Source organism: Nuphar pumila, chromosome 3 (genome assembly GCF_984573655.1).
Source record: "Nuphar pumila chromosome 3, dmNupPumi1.hap1.1, whole genome shotgun sequence".
NCBI classification, from domain to species: Eukaryota; Viridiplantae; Streptophyta; class Magnoliopsida; order Nymphaeales; family Nymphaeaceae; genus Nuphar; species Nuphar pumila.
In genome coordinates, this window is record NC_143251.1 from 18782935 (window position 1) to 18806619 (window position 23685).

Here is a 23685-nt window from a genome sequence, read left to right on the forward strand (position 1 = left end):
TTGTCGGGCATAAGCCGATTTTTTAAAGGCTTCACAATTCAATGGTCTACAATGTTTACAAATTTAACAATTGAGAAAATCACGTTTTCACAACAAAACTATGTGATCAAAAGTATATTTAATCGTAAATGAACCACAGTGAGTGCATCTGTGTGGTTAAATTGATGAAATAAAACGCACACCTATGAGTTTTAAATAAAGAGCACGGTATTTTGGAGTATAGACAATCTTTTCCCAATGTATAGTGTTTAGATGCATATTTAGAGCTCTAAAGCACCAAAATTTGGTGAAATAGAGATCAAGGTTTTTTATCAAATCGATTTTATTCAAAGCATAGTTTTTAGTTAATAAGCAGTGGTAGATGTCAAAAAAATTACCAACTGGGGGCTCCGCTTGTTTAGTAGGAGAAGCTAGTTTACGTCACTTTGTGTTGGGACGTTGCAGGTTCAAAACCCAATGGTATAGTTGTATAACTGTTAGGGGTCTGCATAACCCCAGCTTGCCTTTCAAAAAAAAATTGTCAAACAAGTTAATAAGCAATGGTGAACACGTCTAAAAGTTATGATTAAGCAAAAAAACACGTGCAAATATGTTTTTTTTTAAATATTTAACTGTTTAGAACATAACATATTTAAGAGATAATCATCGCTATGCACACACATTATATATATATAACCTATAATCTAATTTGAATCTGACGATGTGTGTCATTTTGACACAATTTAACCACGTAGATGTGTTCAACATACTCAAATTAGTAGGATTCCACACTTGGATCATGCTTTTTGACAAAAAAATATTTTTATGAGTTAGAAAAATTGATGCCTTTGTGATCGTTGATTTTTGAATCATTTTAGAAAAAACTCTTTAGATATTGGATTCTGAACATCCAAAAGTCATTTTTCATTAAACAAAACATTTAGATCACATCTATGATGTTAAATGTAAGAAAAAAAATTAAAAAGAAAGTTCCGCCTCATTCATTGATAGGTGGTTTGCACCTACAAATGATTGTAGCAAATCTTAACCTCTCATTGTATATATAGTTATTTATTTATTTGCTACAGTCATTTGTACATACATGTAATTTAATAGAAAAATATTATTTATTCATTTTTTTCGCTTCTTCTATAGATTTGACCATATAGACAGGGATGGCATAGGACCGAGGAAAACGGGGCCCGCCCCACATCCCCTGTTTGGACCAAAGATGGACATGAAACAGGGGTGAAGGTTTAAATCAAAATCCATACAGGGATAGAGGCGGGGATGAACTTACGCTTTCTCCCCCACCCAGCCTCGTCCCCAAGTTCCCAATCCTTCTTTACATATGGCAGTGGACCGAGGAGAAACGGGGCCCCACCCCACATCGCCCCATTTGGATCGAGGATGAAGGACATCAAACGGAGATGAAGGCAGGGATGTAGGTTAAAATCAAAACTCGTGCGGGGATGGATGGTAGGATTTTGAGACGGGGTGAGGGTGGAGACCTTGTACAATGCTCTTCCATCCCTAAATATAGATGTGATTTATATAGTTTCTTGAGTATAAAATAAGTTTTGAATCATGGTTTTGCAATATGTAACTTGTTTTCAAGGGCTTAAGAAAACAACCGCTTATGAATAAAAAAACATGTAACTTGGTTTTCACTTCTTTATAGATTTGACAGTATAGATGTGATTTATATAGTTTCTTGAGTATAAAATAAGTTTTGGATCATGGTTTTGCAATATCTAACTTAGATTTCAAGGGCTTAAGAAAACAACGGCTTATAATATATGAATAAAAAAAATCATATTTTTACATAAAAAAAAAGATGGTCCAAAGTGCCAATTCTAACAAACAAATCACGTTGAACACATCTATGAGATCCGATTGAGTGGATTCAACTTGCACCCATGATTTTTTTAACTAGAGTATACATACCTAGACACTTGCAAGTTGCAACTATAAATCCACATGCACACACATGGATGTGAGCATAGTGATAAAATCTTGCGAGATTTAAATATCAAGAAAATATCATCAGAAATTACTTGAAAGTTAAAAATGACAAATTTTCATGATTTTTTTATGAGAAACATAAATAGCGGGTTTTAAACACAATATTTATGTTGTTATCATCTACTTATCATAAAAAAAAGCTACTAGTTTTTATTTTAAATATTGTATATTTTTATTTATTTATAAAAAAATAATTTTTATATTTTTCCTGAAAAATATGAGATTTACAAAAAAAAATATATTTTTTTCGCGAGCTTTTGGCTGCCGAGGTTTTGCCCGTTTTTACTTTTGTCACTATGGATGTGAGAAACGCTCACTAACACAGCTGTGCTCACTAACACAGCTGTGTGTGCGTGAAACGCACCATCATTCTTAAATATCCTTTGTTTTGCATGTGTAGGGCACCGAATTCCTTCATTATAACTTGATAAAAAAAAAGATTTCGAGAAAACAGCAACAGCCATCTATTTGAAAATTAAAGTGCATAAATTACTGGTATTTTTCTTAAAATGAAGTTGTTTGTTATGGTTATTACTATCGTTATTTTCTATTAATTATTATTGAATAATCTGAAAATCCCATATTTTATTTTGATATACCTTGTCAGAATGCCAGGGTCTATGAATTACGCTTCCTCGGGTGTGAGTTTGTCTTCGTGCCACGTGGCGAAATATCCTTGTGCATGTACACAAGAGAGATAGAGCCTAGCCCCTTAGGTTTTGCACTAGGCATCGTCTATTTTTTTAACTGAAGTTACTTTTCCTCATAACTATCCTTTTGCTTGGGCAGAGTGGCGTCGAAGGGGATATATATATATATATATATATATATATATATATATATTGAGAGAGAGAGAGAGAGAGTTTGTTATTATTATTATTAATTGACATTGTATTTGGTACTAATCAAGTCAAATCAACCCCAGGTCGAGCCAAGTGTGGAACAAACGCGGAGCATTCTGGTCTCCAAACTGAAGGCCAAAAAATGCAAGTTGGTTCAAGCGACGGTCCGCTCTTTTATTCCAAATGTCCACCAAAGTTTGAGTAATAATCTCAAAAGGCTTGTCCTTGTAATAGCTGTTCTTGGTAACATATTCAACAAGCTAAAGTTTGACTCTAGTTCAATTTATATAAAAAAGAAAAATGAGTGTGACCAAGGAGCCCCCCCAATGTTATCGGTATCGGTGCTTATCGGCCAATATGCATCGTATCGGCAGAATTTCGATACGCTGTAGGGACGATTTGGCTATTTTTGATTATCGTTGGGCCGATACAGAAACGATTGAGTTGAGTATCGGTATCAGCCGATACAGATGAATCGGCAGCCCAACGATTCACGGCCGATACCGAAAGTGACCCCCATAAAGCACAGGGTAACGCTCACCCCTCCCCCAAATTTAATCCCTTTCCAATACCCAACCTCCCCTTCCACGCTTTAGTTGGTATGTCCGAGCCTTGGCAAAGCATTTACCAAAAATAGGGAGAAAGGGATAAGGTAAGGTTTCTAGTGAGAAAAGAGAGGGACCCCAAAGAGAGAGAGAGAGAGAGAGAGAGAGAGAGAGAGAGAGAGTATTTAATGGTGAGCTTGTGTAGTCTTGGGTATCACTTTCACCTCCTTCCTCAAAAGTTTCCCATTGCAAACACAACCACAACCACATCAATTATTTCCTTTAAAACAGCAGCAGCAAAAGAAGGCTGAGAGAGAGAGAGAGGGAGAGCAAAAAGGAAAAACTGCCCTGGTCTTTAATCTTCCATTGCACCATAGAAATGAGCTCCTGCTGCATCCCCTCTTCCGAAACCAAAACCACCACCCAGAGTCATGACTCTGCTGATGCAGTTCTGGTGGTCCTCTAGAGTGGTATTGTGGTGATGGATTTCAATGTTGGTTTGGATGGTTTTGGCTGTTTTGGTGCCTCAGATGGTGGGTTTTCTGACCAAAAGCCATATGGATCTGGTGGGTGCTTGGTGAAACAAGGGAGGACTTATGGGTCTCTTGATGATGACTTTAAAGACGCTCAACTGTGTGGTGCTAGGAGCTCAAAAATGCTAAAGACAGATGACCTTCTGGGGTCAAAGCCAATGCTGTTCCAAACACGGCCCACACTCCTCAGATCTAACTCTTTGTTTCCAGATGGGCATCTTGGGTTCTCATCCCTGCCTAAACCTGATGGTCTGCTCAACACCCATGACGCTATGCAGACTGCAGCATTGCCTTCTTTTCAGCCTTCTTACACCAAAGTGTCAGGTATAAATGCACCTACCTGCCTGCAAGTTGATGATCTTACTATCTATATGAAGTTTATCGGTTGCCAATCAGATAAAAGTTGGTTTTTTTCTTTTTTAATCTGAATATATTTCTTTGTTTGCTTTGCTCAATGTTTGGTGATTTTGAAGGTTTGCATGAAGGTGAAACAAGGGATCTATGTGTTTTTCTGGGGTTCCTTTTTTTTTTTTCATTCCTAGGTGTAATGGTTTCAGGGATGCAGAAAGGATTTGGACTTCTGGGAGAATCTTTCTTTCTTGTTCTTTTTCTTTTTTTCTTTTTTGCCTTTCCAAGGATTGTTGCGGTCTTTTCATGAATGGATGTTTGTTTAGTCTTGTCAACATAAAAAAGAGAGAAAAAAAGAAAAAAACGAAAACTTTGGTGTGCTTAATAATTTTGTGCAAGGCATTCTTTTGGATTTTATAACAAAAACAATTTTGCGAAAAAAAGGACATGGGGAAATAGCGAGAAATGAGAAGAAATGAGTCCCGAGTGGTTTTGAATGGTCAGTGGTAACATGGATTTTCTGCACCATGGGACCTCTTTGTGCAAACAGTGGGCTCTTGTATGCTTTCTTCATTTTCTTTATTTCTTATTTTTGTTCATATGTTTTTTTTTCTGTATAGTGTGGTAGACATTGGTTGTTAACTATTCGTGCTTTCTGTATTTTGAATTTTATTAAAGGTTTGAATTCAGCAAACTTGAATGGGAACATGCATGGGGTTTTAGCAGGGGTTAGAGGACCTTTTACTCCTTCTCAGTGGTTGGAATTGGAGCATCAAGCGTTGATCTTCAAATACATGACTTCTGGAGTACAAGTGCCCCCAAACTTACTGATACCCTTCAGAAAAACCCTGAACCCAAGTCCCCTTTATGCATATTCTGCTGGTTCCTTGAGACCCAACGCCTGTAAGTATAATTTCAAACCCTTTTGTCTCCCTGGAATTCCTGCGTTTTTTTCCTTGTTGGTTAGCTTTTGTTTGTCTCCTTTTCACAGTTTCTCTTTTGGCATTTGGTTGTGTTTAGATTTGTATCTTGGGTCTTATTGCTCATGGGTTGTGCTTGATTGATTGTAATGGGTTTCTCTTTGCCATTGCTCTGTTTTTTCTGCTTTGAGTTCAGCAGGGTGGGGATCACTTCATCTTGGATTTTCCGGCAACCCAGATCCGGAACCGGGCCGTTGCCGGCGAACAGACGGGAAGAAATGGCGGTGCGCTCGGGATGCCGTTGCCGATCAGAAGTACTGTGAGCGTCACTTGAACAGAGGCCGCCATCGTTCAAGAAAGCCTGTGGAAGGCCAAACTGGCCAGGCCATTACCGGAACCGGTGCTGCCTCCGCCTCCAAGGCGATGCCCGTCGCTGCTTCCTCATCGGTGGCACCTATTTCCGGCAGTGCATCAGACTCTGCATCAATTGCTCAGCACCAGATCAAGACCTTACAGTCCTCTGCTGACCACTCCTCTTCTCCTGCCAACTGCAGCAGGTATGCTGTTCAAAGCCTCCCACTACCAACATCCCTATGAGCCCCTTCATGTTACTTCTTGCATGCATCTTTCTCTTGAAGTATACCACATGCTGTTTGTACCTTGGTCTTTTTGTAGAAAGTGAACCTTCGTGAGAGCGATCTCATCATATAACTACTAACTACTGTAGGCCTATCTTTTTTCCAACAGGAACCTGTCTTTCTTATATGCCTTTTTTCTGTTGGGCAAGGAGGATTGAACTTATATGCTTGATTTGGATTTGTGTGTGGGGATGGGATGAATAGGAATATGTTTGGTTTACTGCGTAATCTATTCACTTGATTAAACTCTTATGGTGGTTCCCTGGAGTTGATTATTATGCTTGCACAATCTTGTGGTTGATTTTGGGTCTGCAATTTTTTTTCTTGTAGTTGACTTTTGATGCTTTTGCCATGTCTTTTTTTCTTCGCTCATGATTTCTTATACGTAACTATACTGCCTGCAGGTTTTTGGTCAACAAACCAAATCTGGAAGACCGAATGCGGGATCTGCAGAATGACACTTTGCTGTCTTCTGTAAATTTCAGGGAGAAAGAATCATTTTCAATTACAAAGCAGCAATTTCCATACCAAGAGTCGTCTCAGTTGGGATTTGGCATTATTTCCTCCGAGTCTCTGCTAAATAATGCCCAGAGGAACTCGTACTTGCAGGGCAAAAACTTCAGCCTTTGCTCGGATCTGAACACAAGAGAACCCCAACAAGCTCAATCTCTCCGCCATTTTATGGATGATTGGCCGAAGATGGATGAACCAATCCAACCAGAAAGGACCCAACTCTCCATCTCTATCCCGGTTGCTTCCTCAGGCTTTTCTTCATCATGCTCATCACCAACTCAAGAGAAACTCGCCCTCTCACCACTGAAATTAGCGCGAGAAATGCACCCAATCCAGATGGGTCTAGGCGTGGGAGCAGCGGATGATTCATCCCAAAGGCAAACCAGCTGGGTGCCGATCTCGTGGGAAACCTCACTGGGGGGTCCTCTTGCAGAGGTGCTGAATTCCACAAGCATCGCCACCAATCCCTGCAAGGAAGGCAATAATTCGTCTGCTCTCAACCTCATGACCCAAGGTTGGGATGCCAGTTCGCCACTGCAATCCTCGCCAACGGGCGTTCTGCAGAAGACAGCATTTGGTTCACTGTCCAGCAGCAGTGCAGGGAGCAGCCCAAGAGCTGAGATTAACAAGCCAATTGAGAACAGCCTCTCTGATGATCCCCTTGGTTCCACTCTTGCGAACTCTGCACCCATCATGCAGTCCACTTAAACCACTTTTCAGCCTCCAAAGTAAAGAACAACCTGATTTGAGAATGTGGCGGAAGTTTATCAGGTAGGTAAAAAAAAGAAAAAGGTAAACAAAATCAAAACAGACGTGAATGGTATGGAGTTGGAATAGACATCCATTTCATTGATTTCATGTTAGTTTTTCTCTCATTCCTTTTTTTTGTCTTGATGTTTTGTGAGACTTTGCCTTGGTTTTCTCTATGCCAACTGGGCTGCTACCAAATTAAAAACCAGCCATTTTGCTTTGTTGATTCTTGGTTTATCTATAATCCAGCATTAACTGCTAAAATCAGTTGGTATCATCCATTTTTATTGCTAGATCTTCTGTTAGCATTTTCCTTTCCATGCACCTGCTCTACGCATCATATGTTGGTTATAAGATCCTAATTTCTTTTCTCTTCAACGAATGCTCTCTTTAAGTTTAGTGTAAAAGAATCCAATCATTCATTTTGTTGGTTACGGGTAAAACAATCACGCTATTCACTTTTATCATGAGAGCATGAAAAATTTTAACTGTTTTCTTCTCTTGGGGTAGAAGGAGAGTCATGATAATTTGTTGGAAAGTCGTAGATAGATATGGCCTACTGCTGTAAATGCCAACCTTGCTAGTTGAATTGAATTGGAAAATTGCAATGTACGTTCTTATGACAGCCGACTGTTCTTCAAAGAAAAAAAAAAACACTTTATGCTCATAATTTCCTGTTTGTCCTGGATCCTTGCCCCCAGTCTGACCATGGTAACATTTAACCCTGTTAAAGTTTTAAGACCTTCCTGTGGAAAAGGGAAGGTATCCTATGACATGATGCGTCCCCATATGGCCGTAGCCGTCCGATCGAATTCATCTTGGCTGTCCTTATTCTTCTCACCTGCCGGTATCCTAGTTCTCCAGATTCATCAAGTTAGATGGCTGTGATCGTCTGCAGCATCATTTGTCATAGTATACCTTTTTTGTTTATATTTATATAGAGAAACCTACCCCCATGATCAGAGACCTAGCCTTGCTGGTTTTGCCTGCTGTATTCACAGTCGCTGTCCTGGTAGGGTAAAACTCCGTGAGCTTACCCCTTGCCCCCAGGGAGTCTCCATGCTTAGGCTTTCTTAAGGGGTGACACACATGGGATTTGAACCTAGTCCACCTGCCTAGCGGCCTATGTCCCATCCCACTACACCAAACCCCTTTGGGGATCATAGGATACCTACTACCATCCTTTTTCCTTTATGTGGGTTGGACAGCAACTAGCAAATGGATCTTTCTTTTTAATCCTCTGGGAGTTGTCTCTTAGTATGAGAAAAAAAAGAAAAAGCTAAAAGGGGATTTTTAAATTTTATTTTCTGATAGGCCAGTGTTATTTTAAACATATTGTTTTTTTTTTTTAAGTCCAGATGGGGTTAGGCAGACCCTTACCAGATATCTCTTAATCCCCATGTGGCGGAGGGATTCCAACCTGGGCCTTCAGTTTAGCACATGACCCTGGGATACCACCTCTGTGATGCATGGGGATTGGTATAATGTGAAATGTAATGGGATTTTTACATTTTATTTTCTAATAGGCCGGTGTTTTTTTTTTCAACATATTGTTGGCATAATGTGAAATGGCCGAAATTCATGGAGGCCAACAACTTGGTCTAGTTGCACATGAATGTCACATCAGAGCAATATATGGCACTTGTCTTTGTAAAAGAATGGAGTCTAGCATCCCTTGCCGCAAGGTGGTAGCTCGGTGTACTCCCTGATTGGCAGGGGGACTTCAAGGGTTTTACCAAAAAGAGGCCAGCCAATGTGTGGTCGGTGATTGAGGGTTTTTCCTTTGAATTATTAAAAAAAGAGTCTATGCCATAGTTTTTTTTGCTAGGATAAGTGAAAACACCCTCATCGCTGTGACCGCCCATTGTCTGTTCTCTGTTAGCTTAAACTTTTGAGGTCCCCCCAGCTTTGGTCTCATGGCAAGGGATGCTCTAAACTTGTGACGTCTTTTCAACTTGGTGATGTTCATAAGTTGCCACGAGTGGAGCACTAGTGCTAGGCTATAGTTTACCAGAACTAAAGCAGGTGTTAGAATCGATTCTGAAACGGGAATGAGGAAGCCAATTTCAAACAGAAGAATGAAGCATGAACTGTAATGAAGTATTTAGGAAGCGTTTGAAAAGCGACAGTAAAAATGTACTGCAAGAAGTCATGAAAGCTTAAATGGAAACAAATATAAAGCAATATGTTAATGAATAGGAAGCGACGTGAAGGAAAATATGAAGCATGTTGTAGTGAAAAAATATAGAAAGCGAATCGAAAGCTTACCTTCTTCCATTATACAAGAAGCGCGCTTCCTGTTAATAATAAGCATGATTGGTCATGCTTCCCTTTCTTTGGCAGTGATGGCATTTTGTGCTTCACCTTCGAGATCTATGGTCTAGGGCCAAGGCAAAGCTCATTGTTGGGTCATGGATATTGTTCCTTGTCCACGGGCAAGGAAAATACCCCTTGTATTTTCCTTGGGAATTGAAATTCCATCATGGGTTGAAGCTCTTATTGAGACACATTGTTGTTATGACGAACGGAGTTGTGCTGGACTTGGCTCCAGTCTGTTCATACTACTGTTCCTGCTTTACAAATACTTAGAGCAAGTGCAGTTTCAAGCAAAGTAGACCTTATTTGAACTACAAGGCAAGGATTAGGATAGCAGAATGACGACACAGGAGAAGCCAAAATTGCATGGGCTGACAAGGTTTAACTTTCTTTCCTAAAAGTTTCAAGATGACATTATCTCTGACAAGGGGCCCTTATCACATGATCTGAAGCTGCAAACATCTTTCTTCTGAATAACTGGACGTGCATTTGGCCAATGTTCACTGGTCTTATTGTCATAAACACTATCTAATATTGCTAGACCAATATTTATAAATCTCTCTCTCTCTCTCTCTGTTGAATAAGTGGGTTGAATTCAGTACAACACTGACTCACAAGCATGCATGGGCCATGTTATCTTTAAAGCAAAAGTTGCCACTAGCTTGATGGGGGTAGGTAGGTGGGTTAAGTGCACCTCTCGCCCAGTGGAAAATCATAAGGCTAGTCCACCCTTCGAATAAAAAAAAAGATCATATTTTTTTGCCATAATAATGAGTTTTGAACAACTCTGTTCCCAAGATACAACCGAGCCTTTGCCTTACTCATAGGTTCATGCTGCAGCTTGCATAAGTTTTGACAGAAGGCTCAGTATGATCACCCTCCAATTAGTGTATTTGTCTCAAAAAGATTTTGCAAAAATGGGAGAATTCTATCAACTTTGGAGCTGATGGGATCCGAAAATCCTCTTTGTAAACAAAAGGGACTTCATTGTAAAAGTTCATGCTAAAAAATCTTGTAGACAAGCACTAATGTTGATTTCAATTGACTGTGTCTATTAAAATTGTCATCACATAGAAAATGACAAGATCATGAATCGCATAACATGTTCCATCAAGTTTGATAAAAGCAAAAATCATGATTCTTTTTGTTGATTAAAAAAAGATAGGTTAGAAGATCCAAGTATTTAGAGATGATCTTTTGCATTTTGAAGGAAAATAGATAAACTTACAACTTTGAATCTGAGAGAGAGAGAGAGAGAGAGAGAGAGAGAGAGAGAGAGAGAGAGAGAGAGAGAGAGAGAGAGAGAGAGAGAGAGAGAGAGACCACATTTCACTGAACACAGTTGATGTACATAATTGGGTAAATCTTTGGTCAGATAAGCTCTTATCTAGCTGGGTATCATAGGCAAGCTGTAGCAACTCAATCTGACCACCCAGATGCATTCGATCAGCATTGCCTATTCGTTAGAGATCTCACTTTCAGCCATATTGTTTTGATCTAAGAATATGTTTCTTCAATCATGACATTAAGGTGCATTATGGGCCTTTGATTTCTAAAACTCTAGAAAAACCTACTCACACGTCATAATAAGATAATCCAGAATGCTTTATCTATTAAACAAATTACGTGTATCATACCTGTCGGGGTTGACCTATAAAAACATTCTGAATGAAAAAAAAAAGAAATTGTGATTCCTGCTACATAGAACTTCCAGTCGACCTGACCAAATATTAAACCTATGCCATACAGTTAGTTCAACATTGATTTAATCAAAATCATAAATAAATTGTGTACAAGTATACCAACTAAGACATTGCAGATACGTAAAACACCCTTAAGCTTTTTTGAGTCCCCAAACCTGAATTCATATTGATGTCCGCACCACTGTTTTGTTGATAGATTCTATCAACAATCAATTTATAAGTACTCGTGTTATATAAGTGCTGTGTATTTCACATCCTTCAAGCTCAATAAGATTGCTCGTTCTTATAACATAAGATGGATTGGCTTGGGGGGGGTGAAATAATCTGCGTTTAAGTGTTGGAAAAAGTTTCAAAATATAGCATATTTTGTAAAGTTTTTAGTATTTTGAAACTTTTTGGTGATTTATTGTTTCCCACCAAAAGTGTTTTGAAAATATTTAGTTCATATCTAAGAGGGAGAAATATTTAGTTCTCTATTTTTTAATTTGGTAAACCTTGTGTGTTAGGGTGACTTGCAGACGTTACTGTGCCTTGCATAGGAATGAACGTGTCATTTGCATGCTTGAGGTGCAATGTGGCATTTTGATGAGTGTGAGGTGCCGAAGTCTGCTTTGACTAGGTCGTCTTTGTTTTTTCATTTTTTGAATGGTTTAGCCGTTTGAAAGATTTTAAAAATGTATTTATATAATGTTTACGGGACAGCTGACTATTGGACGGTTTTGGAGGTCTTTGATCATTAGTCAAAGATGAGTGACCGTTCAAAGTCATTTTCATCTAATTTTCAAACCATTGAATTTATGATCTTTAATTTAATTTATCACAAAAACATTTTGGTCTCCCTAAAGTCTATAAATTTCTTCATTTTTTATCTTGTGGATCATCAGATTTTCTAATTATCAAGCTTTCTATCTTTTTATTCCTTTGTTCTCGATTTGGCTTGCCAAGTTCAAGCGTGAGAGAGGTCACCTGATTTTGCGAAGTAGTAATGCTCTTGAAGTCCAAGCCTAATTGTATCGTGAGAACTCAGTCGTGAACAAACCCTTTTCACATATTCAGAAATCTCAAGATAGGGCGATTGAAGTTTTAAAGATAGTGATCTTAAGAATGTGCCTCTAAGCTTAGGATCTCGATATCCTTTTCTGGTTACCATTTGGGTAACCTAATCAGTGAGCAATTTGTCATGCAAAATCAACCATCCCATTGATGATCCTCCAATTGAAAAATGCACTATCCCAAAGAGCCTTAGATGGGAGCCACTCTACCATTGGCGGGCCTAGTATCCTATAGCAAGACCTAATTCCCCATCATTAGAGTGATTCCAGTACGTAGAGTCTCCATTGCCATTGAGGGATAAACATGAAAGTTCATTTATTAAACACATAAAAGACACTCATTGAACCCCTACCCCCAAAAAATTTAAAAGAAAAATATTTTAAGTTCTATATGGGGCGTTTACCATAGTAAAGGGGTTACAAATGTGCCAAAATCTTACAAAAGGGGTGACAGCTGACTGCCTTTACCATAGGTTGATTGCTATTCCGCCATTATAGACCTTGTCTTGCAAGAACGGTTCATGGTCAAATTTTGATCCAACTCTAAGGCGTACCTTTGATACTCTGGAGGTCAGGGTAAAGACTGATCGACTAAGGATCAAATAATAAATGATACTCTGAGTCATATATAACCATAATGAAGTACACCCTTTTTTTTTTATAATTCAAGAGAAATCTCCCACTGCACATTGGCTGGCTTTCGGTTATTAAATTTTTGAAGTCCCTCTGCAAGGTCGTATACACCAGCACACCGAGCTTCAACCTTGCTGTAATGGATGCCAACCTTGGGTTTTGAACTTGTGACATCCTGTCAACTTGGTGACATTCACAAGTCACCCTTACGTTACGTGAAAAAGAGTACGAAAAAATGGTTTCGTTGTGTTATTTTTGGAAAGGAGATACACTTTAAAATATTTGTATATGCTTAGCTTAATTCTTTTATGCGGTGGAGTTGAATTAAACGAAGAAGTATTTGTTGTTTTTTCTACAAATAGCATATCTAAATCTAGATTTAGATTTGAAAGATGTCCAATCAAGTAGGGTTGAATCCAGATAAGAAATACAAGCTATAAAAGTGGATCCGGTAAAGAAAGATTAAAAGCAAGTTTTTTACATGTAAAAAATGCATTAGGGTTGGAATCTGATTTGAATTGAAATTAGGTCTCATCTAGCTAACAGACCGGCCCAAATCTGCAAATAATCAAAGCAAGCAAATCTGAACCCAAAAATAATGTCAGTTTATGATCAGATATCTGACCACACCCAATCCGTTTGGGCTCCTACCTAGATACTTTGGAAAATCTCATTGATTTTATAATGTTTGCATCAAATATGTTTTTTTTTAATGATGAGGAATCGCGGAAGCGAGGAAAACCCCAGGTGGGATAATACCCTTTACCTTTATTACAAAAATCAGCTTTACCCTTCCTAGTTTTCTTCTTTAACCAATCTCCCTTCCTTTTTTTGGTCTTGACTCTTCTAGAATACCCCATTTCCCCATGTTCAGACGTTCATGCATGCATTAGTCTCTGTCTTCTACAGCTAAGCTCAGAAGTTAATGGAAGATATGGAAGGCAATAATACCCATGAGTGAGTGGGACTCTTCCATACCGCTTCTCAAATTAGGTGTTCTTTGAACGGTTTTGTGGTGCAGAAAGGCTTCAGATTTAGTTGAAAGCGGGTAAAAAAAGAGGAAAAATGATAGGAAACCGCAAAAAATTCACAGATTTGGGCAATCACCCACTTGAGAATGGTGTTCGTGTCAAAATCCATCCACGAGAACCCATTCAGAATGGTGATTTTGATCAATCAAGGCTACAGATTTGTGGAAGTCTTATAAACAAATGCATTGAGGGAGAGAGAGAGAGGCGTAGGATGGTCTGGGTTGTAGAGATAGAGAGAGAGAGCCGAAAGAATATCAACATTAATACTCATGAAGATCAACAAAATGTTGAACCCATGAACCAGACACAGAAGAAACAAAGCTAAAATATAGAAAAAACAAAGCTAAAGAAAAGAAACTACAGACAGCTAGAAACAAAACAACAAAGCCTACTCAACCAGGATCCGCAGGATTAGAAGAAACCACCGCTGAGTGAACATCAGATGAGAGGAGAGGTCTCGTAATATTGCATATACATCAACCAGGATTTTATGGACAAGATGATTAAAGATGACCGGAGAGAGAGAGAGAGAGAGAGAGAGAGAGAGAGAGAGAGAGAGAGAGAGCAGGATGGTGTAAGGGAAGGATGGCAGAAAGAGATGACATAAAAATGGGTAAAGTAAGAATATTGAATGAGGGTAGAATTGGCATTTTCTTAAAAAATTTCTGATCACTAACTATGGCTAAAAGGAGAGGAGTTAACCCTAGGTATGCATTTGAATAAGTAAACATAACTCAAGTATGCATTTGAATAAGTTCTTCAAAGTATGAATTTGCATTATAAAAGGAGACTGGATATGTTTTTGTAAATGACCCTAAAAGAAAATTTCCATATCGTGCACTCTTCATTGATGAGTTGTTTCGGGTTGTTTGGTAGGTATCCTTTGCGGGCTAGGGACACAAGTAGAGATGTCAACGGGTTGGATTCAGGTCGGATCTAAGCATTACTGAATCCGACTTAATGGAATATGACCTAACCAGATTCAGATGGAAAAAGATAAAACTGAAATCCTAATCTGACTAGTCTAAAACCCCACGACCATATTCCGCTGACATCCACACACAAAAGGACAAGTTACGCATAACAAAGAATTATTTACAAAGAGGCGCCTAATGTTTAGCATATTTTCAAATACACGTCTAACAATAAATCTGTTAATGTACATTGGTAAGCCATTTTCCTTACGAGGGAGTCAAATTTTCTCCTATTGATAAGTTTATTCTTATTCTGCAAGTGTAATTATGAGGGCACATAAGAAAATTTTCCGTCTGTTTCCTTCTCTATCACCTTCCAATGTTTGCAGGATGCAGGGATGGCAGTGGACCGCCCCGCCTTGCCCAGTTTGGACCGGGGATGAAGGGTATGAAACGGGGATGGAGGACGAAGGTTAAAATCCATCCCTGTTCGGGGATGGAGGCGGGGATCGACGTACACTTTTCTCATCCCCGCCCCGACCCGTCCCCATCACTTTTCCCCTCAATATCCCCGCCCCGCCCCGCTTCATCCCCGTTTGAACCGGGGATGAAGGACATGAAACGGGGATGAAGGCGGGGGTGAAGGTTAAAATCCATCCCCGCTGGGGATGAAGGTTCTAATCTTGAGGCGGGGTGGGGGTGGAGACCTTGTCCCCTGCCCTGCCCCGCCCCTCCCCACTGCCATCCCTAGCAGGATGGTTTCTTACAAGTCCATTTTGTGTGCGCGTGTGAGAGAGAGAGAGTATTATTGATGTATAATTTAACATTAATTTAGTAAAAATCATACATAAATAAGTTTCATACAAGCAAGGTGATAAAAGGAATAATTGCAGAGCCGCATTATACCATGGAGAAGAAAAGGAAACCTCACTTTTTTCTGCAGCAGTGCAGCTACTACACGTATAGACAATGGCAGGATTTCCACATAAAACACCCTTCAGCTTTTTCACTTCCCAAACCTGAATTTGTATTGAATGTCGCACTATCAGCAATGAATTTATAAATACTTGTTATATAAGTTAAAACAACAATGTCAATCCCCTATGCTGAGTACTTCACATATCTGTCTAGACCTGCAAATACAAATACAAAGTTCTCTGGGGAATAGAATGGTTTTATCCAATAGCAAACTGTAGAAAATTGTTCCACTTATCATGGAAATGCAGCAACACAACTTCAACCGTGCAGCCCCTAAAACTGGACATCTCAGTGCGTCTATAAATAATGGACACATGGCAGCATGAACACAGCTCAAGCATAAATAACTATGTTGCTGTCTCATGGTTAATGCATATAAGATATTGGTTATTAACATAAAGTTCCAAGCTAGATAAAAGCAACAAAATAGCATTAAAGTAAAGGGAGTATCTCAGTCAGATGTGAAGTTTCAGTTTATTCTCTCTTTCTTCTTTGTGTACAAAGTAATAGAAGTATATACATTTAGTAGAAACTAACTTAAAACCAAACCTGCAGCAGACTTTCACAAAAGAACTGATGGGAGACAAGCCTGAAGCAGATTTGAATAAAAAACTGATTGAGGATAACCGTGTAAACATAATCAAGGGATCGAAGAACAAATGAGTGATCCAATCGCTAAGGGGGCGTTTGCATGCCACAAAAAATGGAGGCTTTTCGTGAAAATGCACTTAACCCCACGCATTTCCGTGGGCACCACCACCATGATGCAAACACAAGCTCCTCTTTCCCCCCCCCCCCCCCCCCCCCCACAAAGTTTCACCCCCTTTCAACGGAAACGGTTCCGTGTGTGTGTGTTTGCATGCTAAGGAAAGAGGGGAAAACACACTAAGAATTTTCACTGGCCCCACCGTGGCTACGCAAACACTGCCCTGAAAGAGAGGGTCGTTTTCAACGCTTTCGAAATCACAAAGGGTTTTGTCCACGCGTTTCGATAAGAGGTATCTAATAAGGATGTGTGTTGATTGCATGTTCAATATTGGACAGAATAGTAGAATAGAACAGAGAGAACATCTCTAACAACTGTTCTTCGTCTGTCGTTTATTTGGACTCAAATAGAAAATCATATTTTTTTATTTAAAAATAAATAAATTACAAGAAAAATACACTAAAATAAACCATAAAATCAAATAAACTATAAATAAACCATAAAATTAGATATAAAAAATACTATTTCAAACCCTAATAAAAGAAAATAAAAGAAACCTTAATCAACTCAAAAAAAACTCTAATCAAATTATATAAAAATTCCTAATTAAAAAAAAATGATTCAAAGCCCTAATCAAAGAATTTTTTTATATTTAATTCAAACCATAAAATTAAAATAAAAGAGAATCCCTAATTCAAGCCCTAATTGGAACAACCCTAATTCAAAAGCCTAAATTGAAAATCCCTAATTCAAAACATAATTTGAAACCGTAATTGAAAAATCCCTAATTGAAAAATCTCTAATGAGAGAGAGAGAGAGAGAGAGAGAGAGAGAGAGAGAGAGAGAGAGAGAGAGAGAGAGAGAGAGAGAGAGAGAGAGAGAGAGAGAGAGCTATAACCCCCTCCGCCCAATCCTTTTTTTAGTGTCAGAATGTTCCATCCTGCAAGGGGGGTGGACTACTGAAATGTGGCGGGCAGGCGTCCATAATGTTCAGCGTTTGGCACAACATGCAAAACGCATCTTAGGGGCATGTTTCATACCATGGATGTATGTCACATGCTTCTATCAAACAGCAAACGCTGTGTTCCACGCACCAGGATGCGCAATACGTTTTTTTTATACGACCCCCTGGACGCTTTGCTTTGGGAATGTTTTTTGGAGGCTCCAAAATTTTCAGTTTTCCGGACTATTTTTTCACTGGTGGAACCATTTCCATAGATATCTATAGAAATGCGACATGAATCCATGAACTGAAAACTTTTTAGAATTCCTATAAGATCAACAATAATCTCTCTCTCTCTCTCTCTCCTGGGCCCTATTAAAATTAGACGATGCAAGCAGTGGAGACTGATCTGGAAGACATGGTTGCTTACTACTTGGTGGTTTGTTTGGATGGCACGCAATGATGCTACTTTCCGTCAAATTCCGGTCATCTTTAATCATCTTGTCCATAAAATCCTGGTTGATGTATATGCAATATTACGTATGCATCTTAGAGACCTCTCCTCTCATCTGAACGACGTTCACTCAGCGGTGGTTTCTTCTAATCCTGCGGATCCTGGTTGAGTAGGCTTTGTTGTTTTGTTGCTAGTTGTCTGTAGTTTCTTTTCTTTAGCTTTGTTTTTTCTATATTTTAGCTTTGTTTCTTCTGTGTTAGGTTCATGGGTTCAACATTTTGTTGATCTTCATGAGTATTAATGTTGATCTTCTTTCGTCTCTCTCTCTCTCTCTCTCTCTCTCTCTCTATATATATATATATATATATATATATATAAAGGCAGGTGCCTTACCACTTTTGAGCCTGACCAAAACGGATGCACGCTGAGCATCCATCGCACGTGCTAAAGGTCATTTTTTTGCTCAGACCTTTAGCCGCCCTTAAAATATATTTTCTGTCCAGACCTTTAGCGGCACTTCAAAGCGACGTTGGATGCTTGCTGAGCATCTGCATGCGTCCATTCGGTCATGCTCAAAAAATGGTTAGGCACCTACCCACTACTCTCTCTCTCTCTCTATATATATATATATTAACTGAAATATGTTTACGTGTAAGAACCAAGATTTTCATAGTTTATTTTACTTTTTTTGAAAATTTTACCATACTGATGTGATCTAGACACTTGGTTTTATAGAAACAGACTCTTAAATCATCCAATTATGATGTATAAGAAGGATTTTTTAAGTGTTGAAAATCAAAGGTTTAGAAATTTTATAAATATTCAATCATAAAAAATTGTATTTCTTGATTTGATTATGATGATCCAACAATCGATTCCTAGCTAGCAAATGGACCACGTCGAATGCATTGTAGGGTTATATTTGCAAAAAACCTATGAAAATATCGATTCATACCAGCAAACATATTTGGTTAGTATACATATTCCAGCTTCCTTATATATATATGTGGGTGTTGATACAAATTTTGAAGGTTGAGAAGATAGAACTTACCCAGATTACGCAAAATCCTTTCAAAACGTTTTTAAGAAGATGCAGGGGACACCATATACGAGCCTCAATTGTCCTTCGCCTAACGAGAATGTAGAATCAAGGGAAGTTTTTCGATCTCCGTAGCTCGAATCACACAACCGCAGATTCAAGTATGCAAACAAATACAAAATGTGTATAAGCGCCCAATCAAAAGATTATATGAAATTGAAATAAGCAGATTGGGTATCAGGAAAATACCGTTTTTAGACTCAAAAGTTTGTTTAGCTTTTTGGCTCCTTATTGTTTGTTACCACTTTCACATAGTTATGAGTGTTCTTGAATGACATTAGGACAGAGTGCTAGCAGGGCTTGAGTAGGCTTGTTCTTGTAGGGCCAGCACTTTGGTATCTAATTTCCTAATGATCAGGCTATAGGGGTGAGCCCCTATTTATAGAGTTTAGAACAGGATACAAATCACTAGATTTTTTGGATCCAGATATGATTCAGATGGATCTGTGTCTATCCCAAATAGGGATAAGACTCATCCAAGAGAGTCTTCTCAGATGGAGGCTCGTCCAAGAGGAGTCCTCTTGCCCTGAAAGATGTGCAGATCATTTGAAAAAAGATAGGTATAAGCCAAATGACTTATCCACATGTTCAACGTGATGGACAACAAAGCGGTTGTGCCGTCCCATAGCAGATGACATTTTCTTTGTGTTATCCTATAGCAGACAACATTCCCTTTATGCCATCTCATGGCGAACAACATTCCATTCTGTCATCCCGTAGCGAATGACTATTCTGTGAGTCGTTCCCTAGATGGATGGCAAAATTTCTTTTGCCATCCGAGCTTTGAGGGGTATTCAATTATTGCTGGGTACTTGCACACACTTGCTTTGAAAGGTGTCAGTAATTGGGCATCATGAAAAATTTGGTGTCTATAGATGCCCCTCTTTGTCGTTAATCAAATGTGATTCGATTGATGACAAAGAAGCAAACACTCAAGGCTTGAAACATAATTAGGTTGTCAAGATCTTGATTAGTCATGCCGAATGAGGTTAGGCCAGTGTTTTTGAAAGAAAACTAGGTTGCCGAGACCGTGATTGGTCTCACCGAATGAAGTTAGTGCCAGCGTTTGAAGGGAGGAACTGAACTATCGAGACCATTATGGGTCACAATTAGATGAGTCTGAGGAAAACTGTATTGCAAAGACTATTTTGTGGTCTTGCCGAGTGAGGTAAGTGCCAGTGTCGAGGAGAGGAGTTGGGCTGTCGAGACCATTATGGGTCTCGATCGGATCAGTCCGAGGACAATTGGATTTTCAAGACCATTTGGTGGTCTTGCCAAGCGAGGTCAGTGTCAAGAAAAGGGAAGAATTGAGATGTGAAGACCATTATGAGTCTCACCGAACGAGGTCGGGCCAGTTCAAGGACCATTTATAGTAGAGAGAGAAAATATTGGGCTTCAGGCAAGGATAACATAAGAGAAATTTGACTTCCTTTCATTCCCTATTGGCCTGCTTTGATTTTTGATGCCTTTTGGTAATTTTTTTCTTTTTTCTTTTTTGAGAGTTTGTGGGAGTGAGCACCAGGAGTCCTACACCTCTTGTAGGTTTGTGGATAGGGTAGAGTTGCTCCAACAAGGTCTTAGGGTGAAGATACCTATTCTAAGATGATCAATTTATACATGAGGCTTCCTACCCGAGTAAGGAGAGTCAATCATACTTCGGTCAGGTGGCGCTGAAGAGAAGGAAAATCTTTTTATGTACTTTCTAGATTCAGGATCTCTATGGCTAAACTCTTTAATGCATGCAATGACCTTTTATGATATGTAGTGACACTCATGTATTTGTAATAGCCATGAATGATTGATCATATAAGGTCATAAAATTTTGCTCTTTATCCTTTATAAAAAATTAGAACCTTTCTAATAAGTTGATTCCTGAACTTGAGATTCCTACACTTTAGACTTTTCTCCTCTCAGGTTGATCTAAGATAGCGACATTAGGCTTCATTGAAAATTTTCTCCTCTAATTTCATTTTAGTTTCATGTGACTAGTTATAGAGATTTGCGATTAGGTCTCAAGGCATTCCTGTTAGGTCTAATAGTCTCCATTAACGCTTGAACTCTAAAGGACTATGGTTTGATGATGATGCATTCAAGTACACCTCTTGCCCCTAGGTAAGTTTCCTAGACTCTTTGTTGTTAGCTTGGAGGGGCTTTATTCGTTACTTTTGCTATCCTTTGACCTAAGTCCTGACAATCATGGGTCTCATGGCTTCCCAATCTAGAATGGATACCCTTAGGTATCCAACTTCTACCTCTAAAGGCCATATGATCGGAGTCTGCCACCTTGCCATAGGTCTAGAGATAAATATTGACTTTCTCCTAGCTCTCGCTTTTCTATTCTAACCTCTACCCCTAAGGCAATTGTATGAACGAGCTTGCAACCACACCGTTGATTCAGAGGTGAGTATTGGTTTATTTATTTATTTTTTGTTTTTTTACTTTTTATTGTTTTTTTCTATCGAGATAAAATAAAAGACTCCTCAGGAGGCCAACCTACGAGGTATATTAGCATTGAAGGTATTCAATACCCAAACCTTTTTCTAGAGAGTTGGTTACTTAGATGGGTTTCACTGCTTGACATTTATGCATTGATAATGATCTCATGCTCCTATAATTCATCATTATAGACTCATAGGCTAGAATCATTGTTTTAAAGTACCTTAGCCTCATAGTATTGCTGCCCTATCTTACCCTAAGAATTGAATGTCTTATTTGGTTGAGTCTCAGGTGCAGGGACCTACTGAGGGAATGATAATTTTGAATAGAGTTGAATCCATTTTGAAAAAAGATTCTTGACCTTTAATGATCTTTCAATGATATGTCCAGCATCATGATAAAACTGTATCCTCTTCCAATGACAGTTGGAGTCAAGATGAACTTGATTGTCAAGATTGTTCTGGGTCTTGTCGAATGAGGTCAAACCAATTTAAGGATGACTGGGATGTGGAGACCATTATGAGTTTTGTCGAACAAGGTCAGGCTAGTGTCCGGGACAACTAAGATGTGGAGACCGTTGAGAGTTTCACCGAATGAAGTCGGGCTAGTGTTCAGAGGCAAAACCGGGCTTTCAAGATCATTTGGGTCTTGTCGAATGAGGCCATGCCAATTTGAGATTTGTATGCTTGACTGCTAAGGTTTCTTCATGCCTAAGAGATTTGGACTTTGAATTACATTATGATGCCCTATCCCTAGGTTTTAAATAGGTTCAGAGTCCTTTGACATGCCCCCACATGATTTGAATAGAAAGGCATCATGAGAATGATCAGAAAAAATAAAATAAGGGTTTTGACCAAACTTTTTTAGTCTTGTCAAGAGGAATAACATGCTCTTGCAACAAAGATGATATCTTGGACCCTAGATTTTTTTTTTAATTTTCTTGGCTTTTCTTATTTTTTTAGATTTTTTGAACTTTTTTTTATTTTAAAAATATTTTCATTTTTTAGGTTTTTTTTTTTTTTTTTTAGTTTTTGCAAAGTTTTTTTTTGGGATTTTTCAAAAAGACTATATATAAAGTCCAGGTTTTTGAAGCCTTACATGGGGTCATTGGATGGTGGCTCATGCAAGATGTCCTTTTTCCTTCATACCATTATGATTTTGCCCTGACATGTGATTGTCTTTTCCTGAGCATGCTGGTCTCTTTTAGAAGGAGAGATGAAAGAGCCTGAATTGTTGTTGGACCTTTGTGAACTCAGGCTGAGTTCATGCAGAGAAAGTACCAATCATGTGTTTCCAAATACGATCAAACTCTCTACTAAGCCGATGATAGTGGACCCCTTCTTAAAATGGTCCTTCAAGACCCATGTGAACTTTTTCCTTTTGCTCCTTTTCGGTCGGGTTATTTATAACCTAGACCCTGGGTTCCCATTTTGGGTGTAGTTGAAAGTAGCTTTGTGATGCCCTTCTAGTTTTTTTCCAATCCTTTAAAAGGTTGATATCCCATGTATAAGGTGATTCTCCATCTATTGCCACATTTAGAGACTTTTTTGTACTGTGAGTGACCTCTAAACTGAGAATCATATATCTTCTTTTTGTGCTTGGAGATTTTGGGCTGATATATGATTTGGTAAGGAAATAAGGATGTGCCCCTTTTGACTTGATTCTCTCTACCTCCTAGATGTTTCTTCTTAAGTGAGAGCACAAGGAGTCTGTCCTTTTGTAGGATGTGATCTTTCTTACAGAACACAGAAGGAGAGACCTTGGTATGATCTTCTTGTGGGTCCAAGTGAATCACAATTATCTAAGGGGACATCCCTGAAATTTTCTCTCCTGTGGGACATATCTTTTTTGTACTTTCTTCCCCCCTTGGTAGCATACTTAAGGAACTGTTGATGGCTGGTAGAGACTGTCACTGCATGAGATGACTCAAGGAATGTAGACCACTATGTTTGTTGACGCTTTGTGCTTGCTGACCCATTTCGAGAACCATTCCTCTCTAGACTCACACGCTTGGACTTCTTTCTCTTTATTGTGGTTCACGTTCTCATTTTCTTAGGATTATTTTTGCTCTTGATTTATCAGGAGGTCACCACTTTTGATGTTGTCTTGGATAACATGTTAGAGGATAAAATATTCCTCGGTGTCATTATCCACAGCTCTGTGGTACCGACAATACTTAGTTGACTCATTTCTTTTTATTTGTTATGGGTTAAACACTAAGAGCAACTTCACCAACTCATCCTTCAATAGGAGATCTAGGACATCTAACCTGTCTTGTTGGAACTTGGAGAACATTTTGTCCTTAGTCCATTTTGGGTTTCCTTCGT

At 38.8% G+C, this 23685-nt stretch overlaps 1 protein-coding gene across 1 annotated transcript; it reads left to right on the plus strand.

The window, feature by feature from the left end:
* The first annotated feature begins 3872 nt into the window (after positions 1-3872).
* Positions 3873-7367, plus strand: LOC149842178 (growth-regulating factor 6-like). Its single transcript, XM_090000606.1, has 3 exons — positions 3873-4248; positions 5392-5749; positions 6235-7367. Exons 1-3 carry the CDS (start codon positions 3873-3875, stop codon positions 7049-7051), a joined length of 1551 nt encoding a protein of 516 aa, XP_089856732.1. The 3' UTR covers positions 7052-7367.
* Positions 7368-23685: the final 16318 nt, after the last annotated feature.